Source organism: Poecilia mexicana, unplaced genomic scaffold (genome assembly GCF_051168715.1).
Source record: "Poecilia mexicana isolate PSO_F unplaced genomic scaffold, ASM5116871v1 scaffold_8, whole genome shotgun sequence".
NCBI lineage: Eukaryota > Metazoa > Chordata > Actinopteri > Cyprinodontiformes > Poeciliidae > Poecilia > Poecilia mexicana.
This window is the reverse complement of record NW_028263377.1, coordinates 6492099-6514052: the sequence shown is the minus strand read 5'-3', so window position 1 is coordinate 6514052 and position 21954 is coordinate 6492099. Positions and strand designations below refer to the sequence as shown.

General features: G+C 40.1%; 1 protein-coding gene across 2 annotated transcripts in view; it reads right to left on the bottom strand.

Annotated features, from left to right (window-relative positions):
- LOC106930816 (myosin-9-like) overlaps window positions 1–21954 on the bottom strand; it is a 34987-nt gene that overhangs the window by 10872 nt on the left and 2161 nt on the right. Inside the window, exons 2-19 of one of the 2 annotated variants that reach the window (XM_015008605.2) lie at window positions 11047–11378; window positions 8273–8429; window positions 7694–7721; window positions 7494–7587; window positions 7055–7072; window positions 4629–4721; window positions 4482–4545; window positions 4262–4360; window positions 4018–4161; window positions 3594–3689; window positions 3239–3510; window positions 2967–3140; window positions 2703–2876; window positions 2347–2461; window positions 1159–1346; window positions 569–690; window positions 414–483; window positions 168–328 (exon numbers count right to left, since the gene is read on the bottom strand). In XM_015008605.2, coding sequence (XP_014864091.2) covers window positions 168–328; window positions 414–483; window positions 569–690; window positions 1159–1346; window positions 2347–2461; window positions 2703–2876; window positions 2967–3140; window positions 3239–3510; window positions 3594–3689; window positions 4018–4161; window positions 4262–4360; window positions 4482–4545; window positions 4629–4721; window positions 7055–7072; window positions 7494–7587; window positions 7694–7721; window positions 8273–8429; window positions 11047–11373 — 2396 coding nt within the window. In that variant the 5' untranslated portion in view covers window positions 11374–11378. The remainder of the gene's footprint in view (window positions 1–167; window positions 329–413; window positions 484–568; window positions 691–1158; window positions 1347–2346; window positions 2462–2702; window positions 2877–2966; window positions 3141–3238; window positions 3511–3593; window positions 3690–4017; window positions 4162–4261; window positions 4361–4481; window positions 4546–4628; window positions 4722–7054; window positions 7073–7493; window positions 7588–7693; window positions 7722–8272; window positions 8430–11046; window positions 11379–21954) is intronic. The other variant, XM_015008606.2, reaches the window with a different exon arrangement.

Sequence of the window (21954 nt, the reverse complement as noted above, 5' to 3'; positions counted from 1 at the left end):
CTGATAGCAGAATTGCTATAATTAAGTATTGTTCAAATTTTTATAGCCTGTATAGTTCAATACCTGCTGAGCACGGAGGTGGCAGCGTCATACTGAGACTGATTCATTAAAAACATTTGACTCCATGTAAACTGGTTTAGGAATGAATAAAGCGGCTCTCGTCTTACTTGCGGGCCACGTAGCCTCGGCACCAGGCCTGGAAGCTGATGATGATGTCGGTGATCTTCATGTCCCTCTCCTCCTCCAGGTGAGCCAGGACTCCGGCCCTGAAGAACACTTTGCTCTGGCCAATGCGGTACAGGTTGGCATCCAGCTCCAGAGACTGGATCTGATATTAAAAAGAAGAAAACAATCGCTAAGTTGGATTGCAGAGGAACATGGGGATTGTAAACCTACGTCTGCAGGAATCCCACCATGAGGACGCAGGCCTGCTTCCCGTCCATGAAGCCCTTGGGGATGGCGTTTGGAGTCAGGATCTCATACCTGAGAAAAAGAACATTTATTCATCTCTATGCTCTCCTCTTCTGCTCAAACAATAATAAATAAACAGTGGGTTCTGCTGCCTTACCTCTGTCTGAACTCCTGGAAAACGATGCGGTTGGGGAATCCCTGCCTACAGATACGGATCCCCTCCAGCACTCCGTTACACCTGAGCTGGTCCAGAACCAGGTGGGGGTCCAGCTTTCCAGCCTGGAAAGACGGAGCCATGCTGGTCAATCTGCATGTTTGGCCCAGCTTGTGAAGCTATTTGTGTATTTAAATGTGCTGTACTAGTGCAGAGTTATCAAACAAATGTGGCATTTAGTACATTTATACTTGCATTAAAAAAAACAAAACTACTTTTTAGTCAATTCAGCAACAATTTTCTATATCAGATTGGTATCGGCCAATACTAAACCTCAGATATTGGCATTGCTCTTGCAAGTGAAAAAAGTGGATCGGTGCATCTCTAGTAAATACAAAACAAACTACAACACAATTATTATGTTAAAAAAATTTTACCCAACAGATGTATTGATCCATCATACACATATTTCAAAGTCTAAATGCATGTTGTTTATCTGAGTGGACATGTGACAAACTTTTTGAAAAGGATATGTATAATTAAGACATTTAGAAAAAATAATTCTTACTAATGTTACCATAATTCACACATACCTTCTTCTCGTGGTTGGGAATGATGCAGCGAACAAAGTTGGGGTTGGTGTTCCTCAGTGTGGCCATTAGTTTGGACAGCTGCTCCTTGTAGAGCTGGCCCACGGTGCGGAACATGCCTTTACGGGTCTTAAAGGCACCGGGCATCTCGGACATGCCGGACACTTTGTCCAGGCCCACGATGCGGTCCACTGGAAAGTGGAGGAAAAAAAAAAGAAAAAAAAAAAAAACATGCTTTATGTTTGACCTCAAATGAGTTTCAGGTGGTCTGAATGTCTAACCAAGCAAACTCAAGGCAAATGCACATCACAAGGAATAATGAAGAGGACCGTTGTCTCAGGTTGTCTCAAGAAGACACACACCGGACCACAGGAGGTGGCTTACAGAACCAGAACCACTAGAACACCACACAAACGGCGAGTAAATGCAAAAGAAGGACAACAGGCCAGTCACAGAAGCCAGTGAAGCCAGAAGGATAACACACCATGACAAAAACAAAACAAAACTGAATCAATATATTTAATGCAGTGACTTAAAGAGATCTGTCAACCGTAAACGATGACAGTTTGTTTATCGGAGTGAAAACTATGTGCGATGGCAGATTTGAATATGTATGTGTGCCAAAGGTGGTGACAAAACCAAACCCATGCAGTATATACCCATTGCTGCACTGTTGCAGTACCCAAGACCAACACCAGGAGTCCCCACACAACGCTATCACACAGAGGGAGAAAAGGAGAGTCCAATGAAAGAGCAACAACGACCCAGAGATTATTAGAGTTGTTTTTTTTAAGGCCAGTAGTTCATATGTTCAGTATGGGATGAATAAAAAAAAAGCTGTTTTTAAAGTTTTCTTTATGGCTAATAATAATAGAGACACAAAACAAACAGCAGGGGGGAAAATAGTAAGAAAGAATCTGTTTCACCTGAATCAGAGTGCAGAATAGGAAAACGTTGGTAAAAATAAGCTCTCTGACAATGCTGTACCTCTGAGAGCCGACAGGAAAAATAAATAAATAAACGACAGACGAGAACGGGGCCAAACGGAGGAAGAAACGGACAAATGACCAGTGGAGGTTTGACGAAAAGGTAAAGACAGAGGCCAAGAACCGGACAGTAAAAGAAGTGAGAACTATGAACAGTTTAGAGAAAAGACCTGACCCTACTGAAGCCACGTCCGCCTAAACTCACCGTCCCTCCAGAGCTCAGACACAAACTTGTCGGTGGACTGGTTGAGGAGCGTGGCGACGTTATCGTTCAGGGGGTCCATGTTCTTCATCAGCCACTCGTCTGCTTTGTAATCCACCTGACAGGAAACGCATCGTCAGGAAATCTCAAGCACGGTTTATGGCTTTGGGCAGGGCTGAATTTTTGGTTTTTGAGGTTTTAATGTTTGGAAAAATTTGGTTCCCATAGTTCAGAGTGATGTCAGCAGGCCCAGAGCCGCCATTTTGTTTGACAAGCGTGTTTTACATTTGTAACAGAAACGCAGCTAGTGTCGACATGGTATAAAGGAGACTGCATGAGGATAGAGGGTGCAGGTCTACCTTGCCAGCGTAGTGAATGATGCAGAAATCTGCTTCGTCCTTCAGTTTCTTGGGCTTGTGGAACTTGGGGTGTGTGCCCTGCTCCTGGACCACCTTCTCCACAAAGCTCTTGTCCGTTGCCTTGGGAAACCAGCACTCCTCGTCCAGCAAAGCCAGGATACCAGGAGGACTGGCCTGGAGGCAGGAGAGAGAGAGAGAATGTTGGACAACATATTGGTAAGAAATCTTCTCGTACTAAAATATTGAAAGAGCAGAGGAACCAACCGGTTTCTCGATGAGGTCGATGCACGGCTGCAGGTCCAGGCCGAAGTCGATGAAGCTCCACTCGATGCCCTCCCTCTGGTACTCCTCCTGCTCCAGGATGAACATGGTGTGGTTGAAGAGCTGCTGCAGCTTCTCGTTGGTGTAGTTGATGCACAGCTGCTCGAAGGAGTTCAGCTGCAAAGAGAAGAGGAAACTGCTCAGCACCCACCGATCGTCGTGCATGCGTGCGTGCGTGTGGACGTCAACGTCGTCCAGGAGGGTTCGTTTCTCACCTCGAAGATCTCAAAGCCGGCGATGTCCAGGATGCCGATGAATGAGGCGCCCTGTCTCTTTGTCTTGTCCAGCGCTTTGTTGATTCTCATGACCAGCCAGCGGAACATCCGCTCATAGGTAGCCTTGGCCAGGGCCTCCACGGCGAACTCCGCCTGCTCCTGAGTCTGAGCCTTCTGGACGTAGTCTCGGCCCACTTTGATTCTGGGGGACAGGATGGCCCTGGTGAAGTCAGTCACGTTCATGCCCATGAGGTGGCACACCTTCTGGGCAGCTGGTGCAGAGAAACGGTATTATCGCAGCTGATTGGGAGGGGGGGAAGAGACTTCAATGTGCAGAGATGAGGTTCATCTTTACCCGTATTGTCAGGCATTGAGGCTTGGTCTGTGTGCCGTTCCTTCTTGAAGCTCATGTTTCCGAGCTGCAGCACTGCGGCCACCACCTTCAACATTCCTACGCAAAGAAGGAAATGAGCAGAAATGCATGAAGTTTATGCCACACTGATCCAAAACACTGCTGCTCGCATTCTCACTGAAAACATTTACATTGTTTTACAGCAACTATAAAACAATGTAAAACATTGGTTTTATAAGGTACTAAAAAATGTTTTTTCCTGTCGCATAAAACGAAAGGCCGGATTGAAAGCCGGACACAGGGCGGGTTAGACCATCAGGCAGAAATTTGGTTATAAATCTGGAAATTGGGACCAGGAATAGTCAAGATATCCAGAAGTTTTCCAGACCTGGGATGTAAATTCTAATGCTAGAAGTCGATTCCTTACCGATCTGCTCGTCCTCTGGAATCCCCATGATCCTGAAGGCCTCCATGGTTTCTGTGAACAGATCCTTGTCCTGCTGTCCCGGGATCGTGACGTTTCCGTTGGAAAGGAATCGGTAGTTGTTGTAATTTTCAAGGAGAAGCTCGTCTGTGGTCAACAGCAAAATGGAGACATTTGATGTTCAAGCCAAGTGACAAGAACCCGACCAATAGTAAACCTTCTGCTAAATATCCAAGCAGCCTCTTACTTCGTAGTTTGTCTCCTGCTCCTGTGAGCATGTAGTAGAAAATGTGAAACGTCCTCTCGTCTTTGGCCTGGCGAATGGCACGGGATTTCTCCAGCAAGTCTTGAGGTCAATTTGTCAAGGAAGGATTTTGACAACTAATTTAGCAGCTCAAACGTTCAATTCCTAAATCATTCAAATGAAGAAGGAAGGGAAAACTATGTAATCTCAGTAATCAGGATACAGGTTTCAATATTGGCACCAACGATGTAGCCGTTGACATCGAAGTTGATTCTAATGAATTTTCCCTGCAAGGGGAAAAATAAATCATTTTAAACAAAATGTGAAACTAAAAATTGATGAGAAATCTTAACTTTGTAATCATTCATACAAATCTGGAAGAGTTGTCATTTTTGACGGTTTTGGCATTTCCAAAGGCTTCCAGGATGGGATTAGCCTGCAGTAGCTGCTTCTCCAGCTCCCCCTGGTGGAAGGCAACAGATTTTCAGAGAATGTTATATAAAAAAAAAAAGTTAAAATTCATACTTCATAATACGACGGAATAATCGGACCATAGTAAGAAAATTTTTTTAATTCAAATCCAAGTATAAAATCATGGAATTACAACAACAGTTGTATTACGACAATAAAGTTGTAATAATGTGAGAATAAAGTCATAATATTACCAGAAGAATATTGACAGCATATCATTTTTGACTCTTTCCTAATAATAATGTGACTTTTTCCTTCATAATTTTATTTTATTTTTCTTAACGTGGCCCTCATACTCAGTCACATCATGACGACAATTTTGGCAAAAGTATTCGTCACCCAAAGTCTTTGTTTACCGTTCTGTCATTAGAACGGTAAACAAAGACTGAGATTTGGTCTAAAATCATTCAGCCAAATTTCATTTTATTCTAAAATCAAACATTCAGGAATATTAATGTTAGCTGATTGACCATAGGTAGTTTACATCTGAGAAGGGAAAAAAAACATTTAAATAACACAGACCAGCAGCAGCAACACACATTTTGCACCCAAGCATAAAACCCAACACATGACGCATTAGTGCCCCAACAACAACCCAGACCCAGAGACCGTCAACAAACCCAGCACCTGATACAGAGAAGAACAGTCCAGTGAAGACTCAGGAGAGGGAACTTTTCAGTCCATCCTTATTTAATTTAAGGCTTTAAGAAACCCTTGGTGAACGGTTAAAAACACACAAACACAAAAAATGTCCAAAACAAGCATGACTCGAGTTCAAAATGATTCGTTTTGAAGTGTAAACACATACTCAACAACACAGTGCCTTGCAAAAGGTTTTAACTTGTTTTTTTATTTTATTTTTTTAACATTCTGTCAGGTTGCAATCTCAGACTTTAATGTGTTTTATTAGATTACTAGTTGACAGAACGTAAAACATGTTTGGAAGAGGAAGGAAAATTATGCAGAATTTTCAGCTTTTAGCCCCTGCTTAGCTGATAAATATGACTATAGTAAAGTCTTCTCCCAGACGCTCAGGTGGATTTACTGGACTTTGAGCAGGCCATTTTAAAACATTGCATCTCTGCCTATGTACTTCGGTTGATTATTCAACTGGATGAGTGACTATATGATTTACTATCAAGAAAGTTGAAAAAAAGACTATTATATTACTATTCATTTAAATGAAATGAACCGATTGCTCTTGCAAACTCCAAAAACTGGGGTAATAGTTCGGATTTTTACTTTTGCTGTTTGAACCATCTGTTTCAAATTATTTTGAAGTATTATTGAACATAAATACTGTATGTCATTTTACAGTCCGTCATCTCTAATCTAACAGCTTCCTGGTACGTACTATAGAGCATGATACTGCCACTACCATGGGTCACCATGTGCATGCTGTGATCGGGGCGACGTACAGCATTAGCTGCGTTTTGCTAACTAGGTAGCCTCTAAAGACGCCTGGTTGCTTTATTTAAGTAATGAGTGTAAATCAAATATACTAAAAACAATAAAATCGTGATGCGTCTGTTTTCTTTCCTTTTGTGGTTTTATTTAATGATTTAAATATAAGTAGTGATATGTAATTTAGTTTAATTTAACAGTATAAATGTTAGCCTTGTGCTTCTGCAGGCAGCTTTTCAGTCAAGTTGTTTAAATTGTTGCAGTGCTTTGAAGAAGTTATTTGATTTCTGACTGAATTGAAAAAAAAAAAAAAAATCAAAGGGGGCCAAAAACAACTTAACTGCAGGTTTTCTCTACTTTATCACTTACATTTTTTTAAATCCATGCATAATTTTACTTTCCATTGGCCAATACATACAACATTTTGTTGGTCTGACACAAAAAACATCAACAAAAACATTTGCAAGTCACTGTGCAAAATGTAAAAATCTTAGTAATAAATTTAAAGCCTTCTTGTAAAACAAAGCAAAACCAAAGAAGCAATTCAGGATTTTTTGCACAATAAAATAGCGCTTTAATGAAAAATTCAACCAGACAAATCATTTAAAAAAATGAACCAAAAAAGAAAAAGTTGGTGGATATATTTCCATCTATACAGACCCCCCTCTTCCACTACTTATTGTCTGGTTGAACTTTTCACTGGAACATGTACGGCTGCCAACGAGCTGCAAACAAACTTCCTCCTGACTTCCTAATGGCTGGCAAGACATGTCACCTCTGCCCTCCATACAAAGTGACTCCCAAAACAGAGCAGGCTTCAGCGAGCGGGTGGGAAATGAAGGAGTGGGGGAGGAGAAAGGATAGAAAAAAAAAAGAACAACATGGTGACAGAAGCAGGTGGAGGAGGAAGGATAAACTCACATGTGACAGGTATGAACCCTGTTGATGGGGGACGAAAAAAAAAGAAAAACAACCTCAAAAAGGGATGAAAGGTGTGGTTTCTTTAAAGCCCTTCCGGGGTCGTCTGCGCTGCATCAAATGTGGCTGACAAGCAGAATACCAGAACAGGTTCTCCTGCTTTGCCTGACAAAAGGCCTGAGTTTGCACAACTTTCCGGTTCAATAAAACTCAGTAAAACATCAGATAAAGTCAGTTTTTACATCTAGAAAAAAAAAGGTGGTTCCTTTAGAGCAGAACACTGCCGGGTTTTCTTACTGAAGAAAATCGTTTACTGTCCACACAAATCACACAGGTACACATGAGTATGCAGCTTTAACAGGAAAAACTAAATTAAACAATCCTTTTGGATTAAACTGATATGTAAAAACGTGGAGGTTGTAAGACAACAGGCGGGGCTGACCTGATCTTTCTTCGTCTTGTGAGAGGAAGCAACATGAGCCAGATACTGGATAACCTTCTTGGTGTTCTCTGTCTTACCAGCACCAGACTCGCCTCTGGAGATGACAAGAAAAACAAAAAACAAAAAATGCAATCAGATAAGAAAATAAAAGGAAGAATGTGAGCTACTAAAACGAGCCTGGTTGAAACTTGGTTACTTACGTGCAAAGAATAGACTGGTCTTCCCGATCTGTAAAAAAAAAGGTAAAAAATATGAATATTGTCAACTTTGCACAGAAACTTCATGAGCGTTTTATCAACAGTGTGTACAAGTTTACGCCTATGCAACAGGAAATACACCGACCGCAGACAGGAAATCAATATCCGGCTTCCTGTGACTGAAGCATTTCTAACTGCCTAATTATTCTATCGCCTCCTGAAATGTGGTCTGGAGTACAATGTGTGGAGGAGGGGGGGGGGGGAAGAAAAAATTACACCAGTGGGAAAGAGGATTAGCTAATGTGGTATGCACTGCATCCAAGGGAGTTCTGGGGAAAAAAGGAAAGCCATACAGGAGGTGGATTGAAGAAACACCCTCGACAGGAAATCCCAACTCTGGCCTTCGGAGTGGAGCCACGGCTACTAAACAGTCACTGATTACACACTGCGGTAAAAGGAGGAAAACGGCTAACTGAAGCGAGAAACCTGCTAGAGCAGAATATTTCAATCCTGTGCGTTTGTGACAGATAAATGGAGAGGAAAATGGCCCGCAGGTACGAGGCGACGGGTGCAGCGGCTCACCCTGCATCATGCTCCTGTACGCCGTGTCGGTTATGGCGTAGATGTGGGGGGGCATTTCATGTCTCTTCTTGCCCTTGTACATTTCCACGATCTCTTCGGAGTATATAGGCAGGTTCTTGTAGGGGTTGATCACCACACAGAAGAGACCGGAGTAAGTCTGCAGGATGGACACGAGACAATTTAGAAAACACTGCCTTCAAATAATCAACACATAGACGATGGGTTTTTTTGTTGTTTTTTTTAAAGATTAGTTAACAGATTGTAGAAAAGTACTAGGAAGATTGTCTGGTAAAATGCCGCTAGAAGTCTCAATACAACTTTTCCACTTCTGATACGAAACAGATATCGCAGCTTTGAGTATCGGTCCATACTGATACTGACCTGATACAATATCAGAAAGAATCATACATAATTTTATTATTAATTTTTGCAGTGTGGAATGTTAGAAAAGGCTTAATCAAGTTATATTACTCGCACAGAAAACATTTGGTATGAAAACAACCAACCCACTTATTATTAATCAATAGGTTTGCGTGTGGGATGCAAAGGCTGCTGGATAGAAATTCTGGGGCGGAGTAATTGCTGGAGAGCAATGTCTCCATCAGAAATTTTAGATGCAGGTCGATATAAGTTGATACTTGTTTTTTGGTTGATATCTGACCAATTAACAAAATCAATATCAGATCAGGACACCCCTAAAGGACACCAAATATATAATAAGACAGTAAGATAATCTACGTCTCTTTTTGTACTTCTTATACAGTTAAAGTGGTATTTTTATACTTGTAGTACAATTAATGCTTCCACTTTCGTTAGTATTACAGTACAGTTTAAACTAATTCTTTAGGAAAGTCTTATGATGGGAACATAATTAGGGAACATTGCCTTATTAGGCACTCATGATGCCAGATGTGTCAGGTGAGAGCTTGAGACTCCACCCAACCAGTTAAATATAAACACTGGAATGGAGAATGCAAGTTCAACACCAGGCATGCATTAGCCAATGATTACTGCACTCCAAACAGCTGTCATATTATTATAAAGCTAATAATACTGCAGTAGGATATTTACGAGATATTCTGCAACACTAAAGTAATAGTAAGAAAATAAAAGAACGCAATATTCTATAATTTTCCACTAGCATTTGCGTTTGAGATTTGCATTAATAACAATAATCATATCACACCTGTATATAGTTACTCTGCAATACCAAAACAAAACATTAAAATAATTCCTGTTAAAGAGACAGTATTCTATAGCATAATCAAGAAACTATGTTGTCTGCAGTTGTTATAAAAATGCTATAGATATCAAATATGACTAAAAAGAAATTTGACTTTGTAATTCAATAGCTTGAAATTGGGTCTCTGTTTCTTTAAAAACTGCTGCCCTTTCCTTTCTGAAACGTCTTCAGGAAGTCATTGGTGTTGCACTGAGAGGTAGCTCATAATGAGCTCAGCATATGTGCATTTTCAGGTGTTTACCAATTGCTGCTGGCTAGTCTGTAGGAGTCTTTAGGGAGGGCTGCTCTGTGAGGGAGAAGCTTGGAAACTACAGCTCAGAGGAGGGGCTTCGTCCTTGAAGGCGGGGCTAGGTCCACCCAGGCATTTTACACAGCTGAATGGTTGCCATGGGAGATTAAAGTATTTCTCAAACATGCATGAGAGAATCAAGGAAACACTCCAGGTATGTTTTTAATAAGGGAATAATGTTATAGCATGACTTAAAGCTCAAAACAGTTGATTTTACACAACACTGCCCCTTTAAAATCTAAAAAAGGGAAAAGTAATGAAACATGATTAGTTACTGAACATCATAGAGGAAAAGTACCAGAATGGTTTGACATACAGGGAATAAATCCCCTCCTTGCCGTGAGGAGGGGATTTTGTTTGCAGTTTTGTTAACTTGTGTAATAACACTGGCCCATACTTTATTACCTCATCGCTGAAATTTTCACATGAACTCTGGTTTGTAATACAAAGTTATGTAATCGGAGCTCCACCCAGCTACAAGTTTAAACTGAGGAGCGTTCATGTATTGCATGACTGATCAGGGAACTCGCTTTTTATATTTGTATAAAGATTTGAACATCTTCATCTACAGTACACTTCGTTTCCCCTGAGAGAGTCTCCATTTTGAGTGCGGAGCTATGAAACCATCCATAGAATGGATCTGTGGAGGAAGGGGGAGGGGGACAACGCTCTTTGTTGATATGACCGGGTCACAACTGTGTGTCAAAGGGACAAAATCACTCCCAGGACAGAAAAATGAGGGTAAATAACATTAATTACGGGGGAAAGTAATCAACATTACAACATGGTTTACATTCCATGCCCCTTTTTTAAAAGCCTGAACTGGTGCCGTTCTTTCTCACTCTTTTTTTTTTTTTTTTTTTTAAACCTCTTGCACTCTGGAGCACATTGTTCTCTGGAGCTTCCTGTTTACATGATTCGATCCCAAACAGAGAGAACGCAGCAAACATTACAGTACTGCAGGATAGTTTCAAGATGAAGAAGATGGAGCAATTCAATACAGAGGAATGTTAACAGATTGCACATTTTCCTTCCATTTGCAGCTTACACACAATGGAACATCTTGAGCCATGGATGGCTTAACGAGAAGATGATTAGATTGGACCGAGATCAAAAGACACTGGAGATGTTTCACAAAAGCCAGAAAAACTCGCGCAGCAAGAAGTAAAAACGTTTGCTGCTTTGGCATACGCGTATAAGCATATGAATATGTACAACATCTCTGCAGGGTGTCGTACTCACATAGATGAGGCCAGAGTAGTATCTCTCCTTCAGGTTGTGCAGCACGGACGCTTCGTTGAGGCAGGTGAGCTCGGCCATGTCCTCCACCTTGCTGAACTTGGGCGGGTTCATCTTCTGGATGTCGTCCTTGTTCACCTTGATCTTTTTCCCAGAGTCCGCCAGCTCCACCGTGCACTCGTCGCCGCGCTCCTCCTTGATGGAGCCGGCCTCGAAGCCCAGGCGCTCCGAGGGGACCCATACCAGCTTCTTGGTGGCCCAGTCGGCCTGCGCCAGCGGGTTGTTGACCAGGTTGCGGTCCACGTACAGAAACTTGTCCGCGTCTGACATGGTGGCTGGAAAGAGAGAGGGAGCAGTTAGAACAGGAAGCTCAGACACAGATTCAGTGTAATAAGGATAACAAAAGCATAAAAATAAAGACATGAAGTTGTATAAGTTGAATGTCTTCAATAATTTAATTTTGACTCAAAACTGTAAAGATTTTGTGCATCTAAAAAAAATTTCCACCAACAATCTGGCCATTTTAAAACCTTGGACGCTGAAGCCAGATAGTGCCATTATATAGCACAATCAAGTACATATGTAAATTTCAGTTGTTATAAAAATGCTGTACATGTATCAAATATGATTTAAAAGAAATTTGACTTTGTAATTTAACGCCTTGAAATTGGGCCTCTGTCTCTTTAAAAACTCCTGCTCTTTCTAAAACTCCGCCTTTAGGAAGTCATCACAACATGGTTCCTCTATTAACCCTTTAACAGCGTTTTATTGAAAAGTCGCTCTACAATGAGCTCAGCTGATCCGCAGATCTACCAGATGTTCGCTAATTACTGCTGGCTAGTCTGAAGGAGCTGAATGAGAGTCGTGGGGGAAGGTAGAGCCGAGTCGCTAACGTGACTTCATGCATATCTGACCATTTTCTGTCAGTCAAGTTTTATATTTGCATTACATCAAATTGTAAGCACATTAAGCTCTAAATTAGGTCACAAATCATGTTTGTTGAATCTTAAAATCATCATTGCTATTCAAACTTTTATGGCTTTAGTGAAAGATGTTTTTGAGTCTAGCAGAGCACATGCTAAAAATACATCATTATCTTGATTAAAATGCTCAATTTACCTCAAAGGACTACAGGAACAAAGAAATAGCTTTGAGTATTTTGTAAACCAAAGTCTGAATGGGGAAAAGACCCAATACAAACTCGAAACCAGTTTTGAAACAAGCTTTCAACTTTTATGTTCAGAACAATATTATGAGACTGATTGAAAATGAAAGTCTTCCTGGGTTAGAGGGGCAAGCTTCAACATCACAAATTCTGAATAAATCCCAAAAAAGTAGTTTATACTCATTTCTTATTTGCATACGTACAAGTTTAAGTGCAACACTGTATTTCCCACAGTTTCTCGTGAACATTTTTGCACACAGCTTTGTGCTCGTAAAGATCTTGTTGACAGAGCACTTTGCAGAAAGTGACTCAACCGGTAGAACCAGAACCGGGAAGGAGAAAGTGTGCAAAATCCAAGTCATCAAAGTCACAATACAGCTGCAGCGCTGTGGGGAATTAACCCAGCATGAACCGCTGTGACTGACAGCACAGCCCGGGGCTTTATCAGTCCAATTATCATTCCAAAACTGCAGGAGCATGACACCGTTTTTGCAGCGACACCACGGCTGTTGATGCCGGACGTTTTTCCCCTCGTCTGATAGGACACAGAGCCGTCTGATGCTCAGCAGTTTCCAAAAGAGCAATGGGAAAGAAAATCACAGCAGAGGTCAGGTTAAGTTTGAATGCTTTAACTGACTTCTACAAAGTGAGTTGTCCTGTGGGAAATGGATGATCTATTGCTGAGTTGATACACTTTATAGGAGAAAAGACACTAAACCCCAACAAGCTGGGATTTCTCAAAGCTTAAATGAAATAATAAACAACAAGAAAGGGTCAGAAATGAAGTATTACAGAATTATACACACTACTCTTAGTATGACCAATTGGGTTGGTTTAACACGAGATTAGTCAAAACTTTGTAGAAGAAATCAGATTCAGATTAAGCTGCTCTGACTGGGCAGACTATCTGAAATCTGATTATTTTTCTTAGTGTACACCAATATCTAACCACCAAGAGGTTGTGGTAGGGCTTTTACAGATTAATCAAATCTTCTGTTTTTAAAGATTTTATTTCAGGAAAAATGTAACTATAGAAACCCCAAGTTGGTGGAAAATAAATAGCAGTGATGTCACCCGCCTTCCCGTTTTCTGGGGAAAACAAGCTTAAGCTCTTTTAAAGGAAGCTGTATTTACTGTTGCTGCAGTTTATTCATACTGAGAAGGAGAGCCAGATTTTTAGCAGATAACAGGAAGCATGCTGGATCTAGGAGTGCTGACAGATTTTTGGAAATCTCAGTGTTAAGATAAGGATTTAAACTCAATCATGGAGACTTCTGTTCTGAATGCACTAGCTGCTAACATGAGAGGCCTAAGGCAGCAAGACTTAATGACTGGTTAGGGGCGGGTGTTTATCATATTGTTATTTATTGTGATAATTTTACCGTTTTCTCCACTGTTCAACAAAAGAATCAATAAATATTTGAAAACATAGTTACCATGTGCAGTTTGGTGATAGAAATCACACTTTTTTACATGACTGGTGTTCTAAAGAAGCATATTATAAAAGGGGAATGTTTTTCAAGAACATTATTTGTTTTTGTGGGACTATAATTGCTGCGACACACAGTCATGGTCATACAGTTGCATAAAAAAGTAAATTGTTTTTATCATCACTTTTATTGTTATAGTAGAACACAGTAGTCTTTCTTTTTATCCTGTGGTCTAATTCCAGGAAAGGATTTAGACAACAATACTTATCTAGCAACCCTGAACAGGAGCACTTAGCTTACATATTTTAGATCAACATTAGATTATTTTTCTTCTCTTGCTCTTTCCTTTGGTTTGTTATTTTGTTTGTATTTCCTTTTAATTCCTGTAAAGCACTTTGTATTGCCTAGTTGCTGAAAATGTGGTATATAAATAAAATGACCTTACTGCAAAATATCTTCAAATTTGAAGTCCATATCACCCACCTCTGACTGGTTAATAGTATTTTTTATTTTTTTTAAATGGGGGGAACAAAGGACAACCTTCTTTTACATTGACTGCTTCCTCCACCACTTGACAACTCTGCTGTATAAATAATACAACTACAATATAGCAATTTTTAAAGAGAAATCTTAATTTGACAACAAAAATTGGTATAAGTTGGTCAAAGCTTTAGAAATAAAACCAAACTCTGGATACAACTCTAAAGTCCTGACTGACGTACCGCGATTTAAAAGGCTGCCCAGTCACCGGGTGATGCCCCCAAATTTCATGTGCCGTTCCAGAAATTAGAGGTTTTGCCATTTAATGCGCTCAAGCAGACAACTGATTTTTCTCATGACTCCCTGGTCTACAGGCAGCTGATAACCTTCACTGCTGACTTCATCTACCAACCCATCCCCAGTTGTCCAGCTGTGGGGTGAACTAACTATGTTTTTTCCTCTCCGCTGGCGACGAGCTTCCTCCTCTCCATCCCACAGCTCCCTCTCCCCTCTGCTGAGTGTTAACTCCCCTCCTTCCACACTGTTTATCCAGACTTTTCAGGGTCACATTCCTCCCATGCTAACCCTTTATCAGGGAGGACCAACCAGCAAAGGCATTCCACAAATTTCTGTCTTCCATCCTCCTCCTCGTCTTACATCTTCCTCAGACATATTTTCTGATGCTTCCTCTTGTCTTTGTTTGGCCCTTGTTCCTGTCCACCAGCGTTTTTTACCCATAAGCCCTCAGTGAAATAATTGTTCTTCTGCAAAGCTGCAGAGATCGTTTACCGACATACAGAGAGCCGAGTGCAAAGCAATGAATGTCAATGACATTTCAAAAACCAAACAAATCCAGCTCTTACCCATTTTTTTATTTTTATGAAATAATTTCATTAAACGACACTAAAAGTACTGATCATAGATTCACAAATCCATTTTTCTTGCCATGTTGGAAATGCTTTTTTTTTTTTTCATTTTTGCATAATTTTCCACAAATATCAGGATCCAACCATTTAATTTCTCTATTTAAAGGTTTAAAAAAGAATTTTAAAAAAATGTTCTCGGTGTTCTTATTAATCCTATTTGACGGTCAGAGCTGACAGTTTGACGGCGCTCTGCAGCAAAGCAACAATGCAATAACTGAATACATTTACAGATTTAAATACATCGATTTATTTTTCTACCAAGCTTCTGAGACAAAAAATGTGTACATTTTATTTATTTAATTCCACATTTAAATGTTTGTTACATTTCGGCCCTCGAATGATGTCTGGAATAGTTAAGACTCGAGCGCTTGACACAGAAAATGACTTCGACACACAAACCGTTTCTCCAGAGGACTGGGGACTAAAAATGACTCCATCGGCTATTTTAGTTCTCCAAGCGATGTTCTATATAGAAAATAGAGGAGGGACAAAGAAACTCCTCCAGCCAGTTTAAAACCTCAGCCGTCTTCTGAAGATCTGGATGTTGATGTTATAATAAATAAAATTAAAAGGAGAGCAATCAAACTCACTGGATTCCTAATAATTAATAGATTTAGAATGCAGTCCTAATGCATTCTAGTGAGTAAGGTGCTAAAAATCTTGTAGTGGGAACAATGTGACGATGGAAAATAATAGAAGTGTTCAACAATAGCACTATTTAACATTGTAGCAATATTGTTCAGCCTGAAAAATCCACAATAAAAGGGAACCTTAACGAGGAAGAAGAACCATGAAGTAACACAAAAGAGAGGAAGAAGGACTCCAGAGACTAGACTGTTGTTACAAAGTGACAAAGTAACACAGCAGCCTGGACATGGAGGAAAACATTCAGGAATGAGGGGAAAGGGAAAGAAGAGGGCCAAACAACATATCTTACCAAGTATTTTTGGTTTAGTTTCTAGTGCAAATTTCTTAATACACTTGAAATAAGACAAAAAGTAACTTTCCAGAAAGAAACAAGAGTTTGTTTCAAGTCAATTCCTTAATATTGATGAAAAACTACTAGTTCAAAGGTAGATTATTTCACTTACAACATGGGAAAAATGTCTCATCTTGGTGTAATAATCTGCCGTTGAACTAGTACTTTTCCATTAATATTAAGGAATTATTGACTTACAACAATCCTCTACTTCTGGCTGAAAAGTTACTTTTAATTTAGCTTTGTCTTAATTCAAGTGTACCAAAATATTTGCAGAACAAACTAGACCAAAAATCCTTGGGGAGGATTTAGTGTTATTCCAGTGTGGCCTCATTTAGGAGAGAAAGCCAACCTTATAAAACTCAGACCATCCAATCACTGAACTCTCATTCTGCCTCGCTTCATTTCCTTTAGCCAACATAGATAATAGTAATAATAAAAAAGAAGTCAAGACAACCTCACACAGAGTCTGATCAAGTACAAACAGGCTCTCCTCCTCCAGCTGTGTGTGTGTGTGTGTGTGAGAGACACAGGGGAATCTATAAACCAGCTGTGCTGCATTTACTGCTCTATTGTGAGCATCATCAATCGAAGCACAGGGTCAATAACTCTTCACTCCCCACCAACTGCATCCTGTCACAGCGCTGTCCAGCCCTGCTTATCCTTGGCTGACATCCTCATCCTGCGGTTCTCGTTTAGCGCTGTTGACACTCCAGACAGTTTGACTTCAACCGTTTACATGAGCCGTTCCAGCGCATACACATCTATTTCTGCAGATTCAGGGCCCTGCTCTCTGGTCGTCCTCAGTGATGAAGCAGTCGGTTTTTAACTGAACAGGTCCCTCCTCCACCTCCTCCTGCTGCTTCACCCAAGCTCATCTTGGAGACGGAAGGGTGGGGCGAACGGAGGAGAGGAGAGCAAAGAGGAAATTACAAGTTGAGAAAGCTATTTTGCCATCTGGGGAACTTTGTTTAGGTAGGGTAACATGTTGGGCCTTCTTTATAAAAAAAAAAAAAAGAAAAAAAAAAAAGAAAACCTCGGCAGCAAAGAATAGCTGCTGCTAGTCATTTTGCATTACAAAGCAGCACATTCCTCTTAAAAGGAGAGATTTTGATCTCAATTATAGACTTTACAGGATAAAAATAGACCCACATCAGCTAAACCAATGGCTGCCAGATGATTAATTACAGCTGGATTAAATTAAACCGTGTTTCTTTATTTTTAAATTTAAATGCCACTTTCACAACTCTGTTTCAATTAGGCCAGCCACAGATATCCAAGCAAGTTTTAAAAGACGTTGCTTTGAAAGGAGGAAAGCCTTCAGTCCTGTAGCTGTTTAGAAAGATTATCCAGTCACTAAAAGCACAATGTGATGTGGAAACTAAAGCCACACCCAGCCATGTAAATAAGGTAAACAGCTTTACTAATGAGTGGAAACCAGAAGCCAAGTAGAATACGTGAGCAAATATTAGGGATGCCAATATAACCTGTAACATTTAATATTGGACATTCCGTCAAAATAACTCATTGATATAAAAAGAGTCATTTTATGATGTCTGCAGCACAGCATGTCAAATTTGCACTGTTTGAGTGTTATTGCCTTAGAGAGAGCAAATGTCATTCATAAATTTGACATTAAACAATGTAAGTTGAAAGTGTTTTCAGCCTCCTTTTAAGTATTTGCACTTGGTAGCAGGCTAAATTGACAAAGCTAATGCATATTTTAATGCTTATTTTAACTCCACAGTAGAGAAAGCCATATAGTTTCAGTAAGTAGGTATAGGAAAAAATATCAGTATTGGTAACGATTACCGGGAAAATGAGTTTTATTATATCGGCATATCGGATATCGACCAAAAATCCAATATCATGTATCCCTAGGAAATATATTAACTAATAAACCAGCTGATTTCAACTGCGTCTAATTTAGACCCAATTATTTCTTTAATCCATTTTGTTCAGTAACATCACAGCCATATTTTTGGAGTCTCAAATCACCAGGTGGTTCTTCCAGAGTTGGACCAATGTGAACTTTTTTGGGGGTTTGAAATTCTGGAAGATTTCAGGTAAGTTTAACCAGTGGAAGCCGAAACGTAGACTTCCTGTAAGCTGTGGCTAAATGTCAAAGAGCAAAGATAATCGGGAACCCGGGTTGTTTTAAAAAAAAAAAAAAAAGGCCAAAGAACAAATTCCTCATCCATCATATGAGAACTTATCTCACTGCAACGCTGAATCCACAACTTGCTGTTTATTTGACAATAACCGATATGGAAGAGCACCAGCCCTGTTTTTTTTTTTTTTTAAAAGAGATAAATACAAACCTTTGGGCAGACGGTGAATGATTTCTTCAATCAACATTCCAGTTTGTCAGCAGTATTTCTCCTAAAAGGAATGCTGCTTTGAGTCCAATAGTTCCAAAGAACCAAATGATTTATTTCTAGTACTGCTCTCTTCTTCTTTATACCTCGTAATTCTTTACTACTCACTTCATGTTTAGGCTGTCTGCTCTACTTCAGCCCAGTGATTTTTTTTAATGCAGTTCCCGTTTGTGGTATCTCTACCTTATCACTTATCTGTTGAGTCACGAGCTAACCATCTACACACTATCCTCAAACAACCATATGTTTATTTGAAAATGTGGACATTTGCCTTGCAGCATGATTTAGATGTATGTGGTAGATAAATGACCGGCAGCAGCAGGAAGATGAAACAATTACACAGCAGGGTACAAAGTTCAGAGTCTAAAATGAGTGTCATGCATGTCTTCCGCAATCTTTAAAGCATTAACCACATTGCAGTCTCATACAGGTATGCTGCTCACATCCCCACAAAACTCTACTTCACAACACGTACAGTTACTTGGGCACTTTCTGTCAAAAAGCTTTTCTTTTTTTACGCTTTTTTGGAGGGGTAAAATATGAGGGTTTATCAAGGTTCCTTGTCAAGAAGTCAATCTTTAAACTGGCACACGACAGATTGAAGGGCGGTGATGTTTAATCAAGCAATACGCCATTACCGCAGAGGTGAAAAGCACAAAGCACATATATTTGAAGGGTTTGGTCAAAGCCTGCTCTGTGCCTCAAGTCTTTTCTTTACATCGTTTGAGTCGGAGTCATTTCCAGGCATTGTCTGACGCTAATGAGGCTTTTAAGGTGCTGCTGTGAGGAAGAGGACGGAGGAAAGGCCTGGAAGGTCTGGGTGGTGACAAGAAGGTTGAGCGAAGGAAAGAGGAGGAGGGGCTGTGAGCTATACAGTGAGAGAAGAAGAAGTCAAAAATCTGTGAAGTGGTGGTTCAAATGTGCATCGACACTTAGAGCAAGTGGTCGCAGAGTGTCAATCTGAAAGACTTGCATGCAGTTGTTTAAAACTTTTTTTTTTTCCTAAATTGAACAAATGGGTTGAAACCTAATTGGTTCAAAGAAGCAACTACTAATTCTACAGCAAAATAACAATAAATCTGATTTGTTTGTTTCACAGCAGAGAAAAAGGGGAACAAGACAAACCACAAATATGAACATTATTTGTATTTCCCATTTCAAACTTTAACTATGAGATTTCTAGACTATGAATATTTCCTGATCCAGGGTTTCCCCCAGAAAACTTGCCAAACTTATTTTTGTGTTAGAATAAATTTGGAGCTGCACAAGCAGGGATCATAATTTAGAAATAATGGCGTGTGAAGCCAACGGGCAAGTGCAGAGATGGCACAATTGATGCGCAACCCGTCACACTCGGTTCAATGCATCAACTTTGTTCATTTATTTGAGATATTTACAGTTTCTTTCACTTCCAGTGTTAAATGTTCACTAGAATTTAAAGTTTCTTTCTTTGAGAACGTGTTTTTGCATTATTATACCTTTACTGCTGCATTATAATGGTGTTACTACATAAAATTGGTCTCAAAACAACAATATCGCAATAACTTCTGGGACAATTTATCATCAAGCAAAATTTGTTATTGTGACAAGTCTTTTGTTTCTTCACCGTTAGGCAAATATTGAATTTTCGTGTCCAACCGGGCCAGTCAGCCTCTAAAACAAAGAACAACAAAATCATGCAGGCGATTCCTCTCAGCATCTCTTATCCATATTCTCAAGACTTTCCCAAACTGGCAGCAAACAGCTACAACGTATAGACGTGCTTGAGAAGTGAGAAAACAAACTGAAGTTCATATGGTTACCTAGAGATCTTATAGTTTTAAAAAATTAAAATTAAGTCCAGTTGTCATCCACTCTTGCAGCTAGATTTTGTTTTTCAAAAAGGCAGACATACTTCTGTTATACAATTGCAATAAAGCAAGATCCAGTAAGTCAACAAAGACCTGTAAAGGAAAGGCTTTCAAAGCTTTCATAGTTTCAGAACCTAAAGAAAAAAAAACAAAAAGACATCCTGCTGCAGACGACAGCCATGGGTTTCAGAGTACCACCCGACATCCTCCGATACGCTCAGACTGAAACCTTCCAACAGCACTGAACTGCTTCAGCTCGCAGTGCAAGTCGTCTGCATTTAATTTCGTCTAGCCCACGGTACAAAACTCTCCCAGGGGGGGCGCTTGTGTGTGGACTTTGCTGACACATGAATGATGGAATGCAATAATCTCTGCAGGGGGCTCCACAACAGCACCAAAACTGGCTATACGAACAGAACCCGCCCCAAGAGAGAGAGTTTCACAATACGATATCAGGAGTTGATTTAACAAGATGACTATAATGCAATAACAGGATATGACATGCTCAGTGTCACCCAGCATGACTTTTTAAGGAACATTGTCCTGAAAGAAGAGAAGAACTTGACACTTTAAGCTGCTGGAACCATATTTAGGCATTAAAGTCGAACATTTTATTGCTTCTTGGCAGAAAACAGCTGATCCAACAAATATGGTTCCGATAACAAACCGAACCACAAAGACTCCCGATGAGTACCTGACCACATCCAAACTGATACATGTAGGCTGCAATAAACTGTTTTAATAATCGGTAGGATTTATTGCGATGTTTGTGGATCGTTTTGCTTCTGGTTCAGACACCAAGCCTCCCTGTTTGCAACTCTCCAAACGATTAAGGAGTGCATGCATACCGCAGACTGTTTGCCTGCCACAGTGCAAACAATGACATGCCATCTAAACACTAATGGCACTGACAAAGCCTACCCATTGAGTCGACGTTAACGTGATGAGACCTGGTGAAAATGTGACACCTCTCAGACTCCAGAGGGATGACGGCTTAATATCCCGGGATCTGGATCTTTTTTTTTTTTTCCAGCAGGATGAAAAGGTTTGCTGAGCCAGACTGCAATTAAAGGCTCCGAAACAAACGACTAACCAAGATATATGCCGACAGCTCTTTGTCATTGGGGCACGAAGATAAAACATACTCGCCTTGATGGAGCGCCCGTCAAGTTATCTTTGGTCAAGGCTTTTCATCATTTTCCTTAAACATAGAGTTCATCAAAGCTAGTTAAAAAAATGACTGCATTCTTTATCTGAGTGAATCTTAAATTAACAAAACCGGATTGCTTTTATCCCACTTGCTTCGGGAATATGCTTTCAAACGTTTCTGCACCATGCAAAAAGTGGATTTGAAACTTTTTCGTCTCATTAGCTGTGTTTTCACTCCAAAATATGTTCTGCCGATGTCGAAAAGAAACAATTTTGCAATTGCGGTGTTAAATAAGAAATATAATTAAAAACCACACAGAAATAAGTTTCTTCATGCAGTAAGTCGTAAACATGATACATTCATATTTTAGCCACAGCGCTACCGTCTTATTGAGGCGACAAGCTTCTTATACTTGGGAGTGGCTACGTATTTATTCAGCGTTTTGAAGAAATTGTGTTTGACGATTTTACAGGAGAGTGAAGGATTCAACACGTCCAAATCACAAACTCAAGTCTTGATGGACTTTGTGATGATGTGAGAGCTCTGGTGGAGC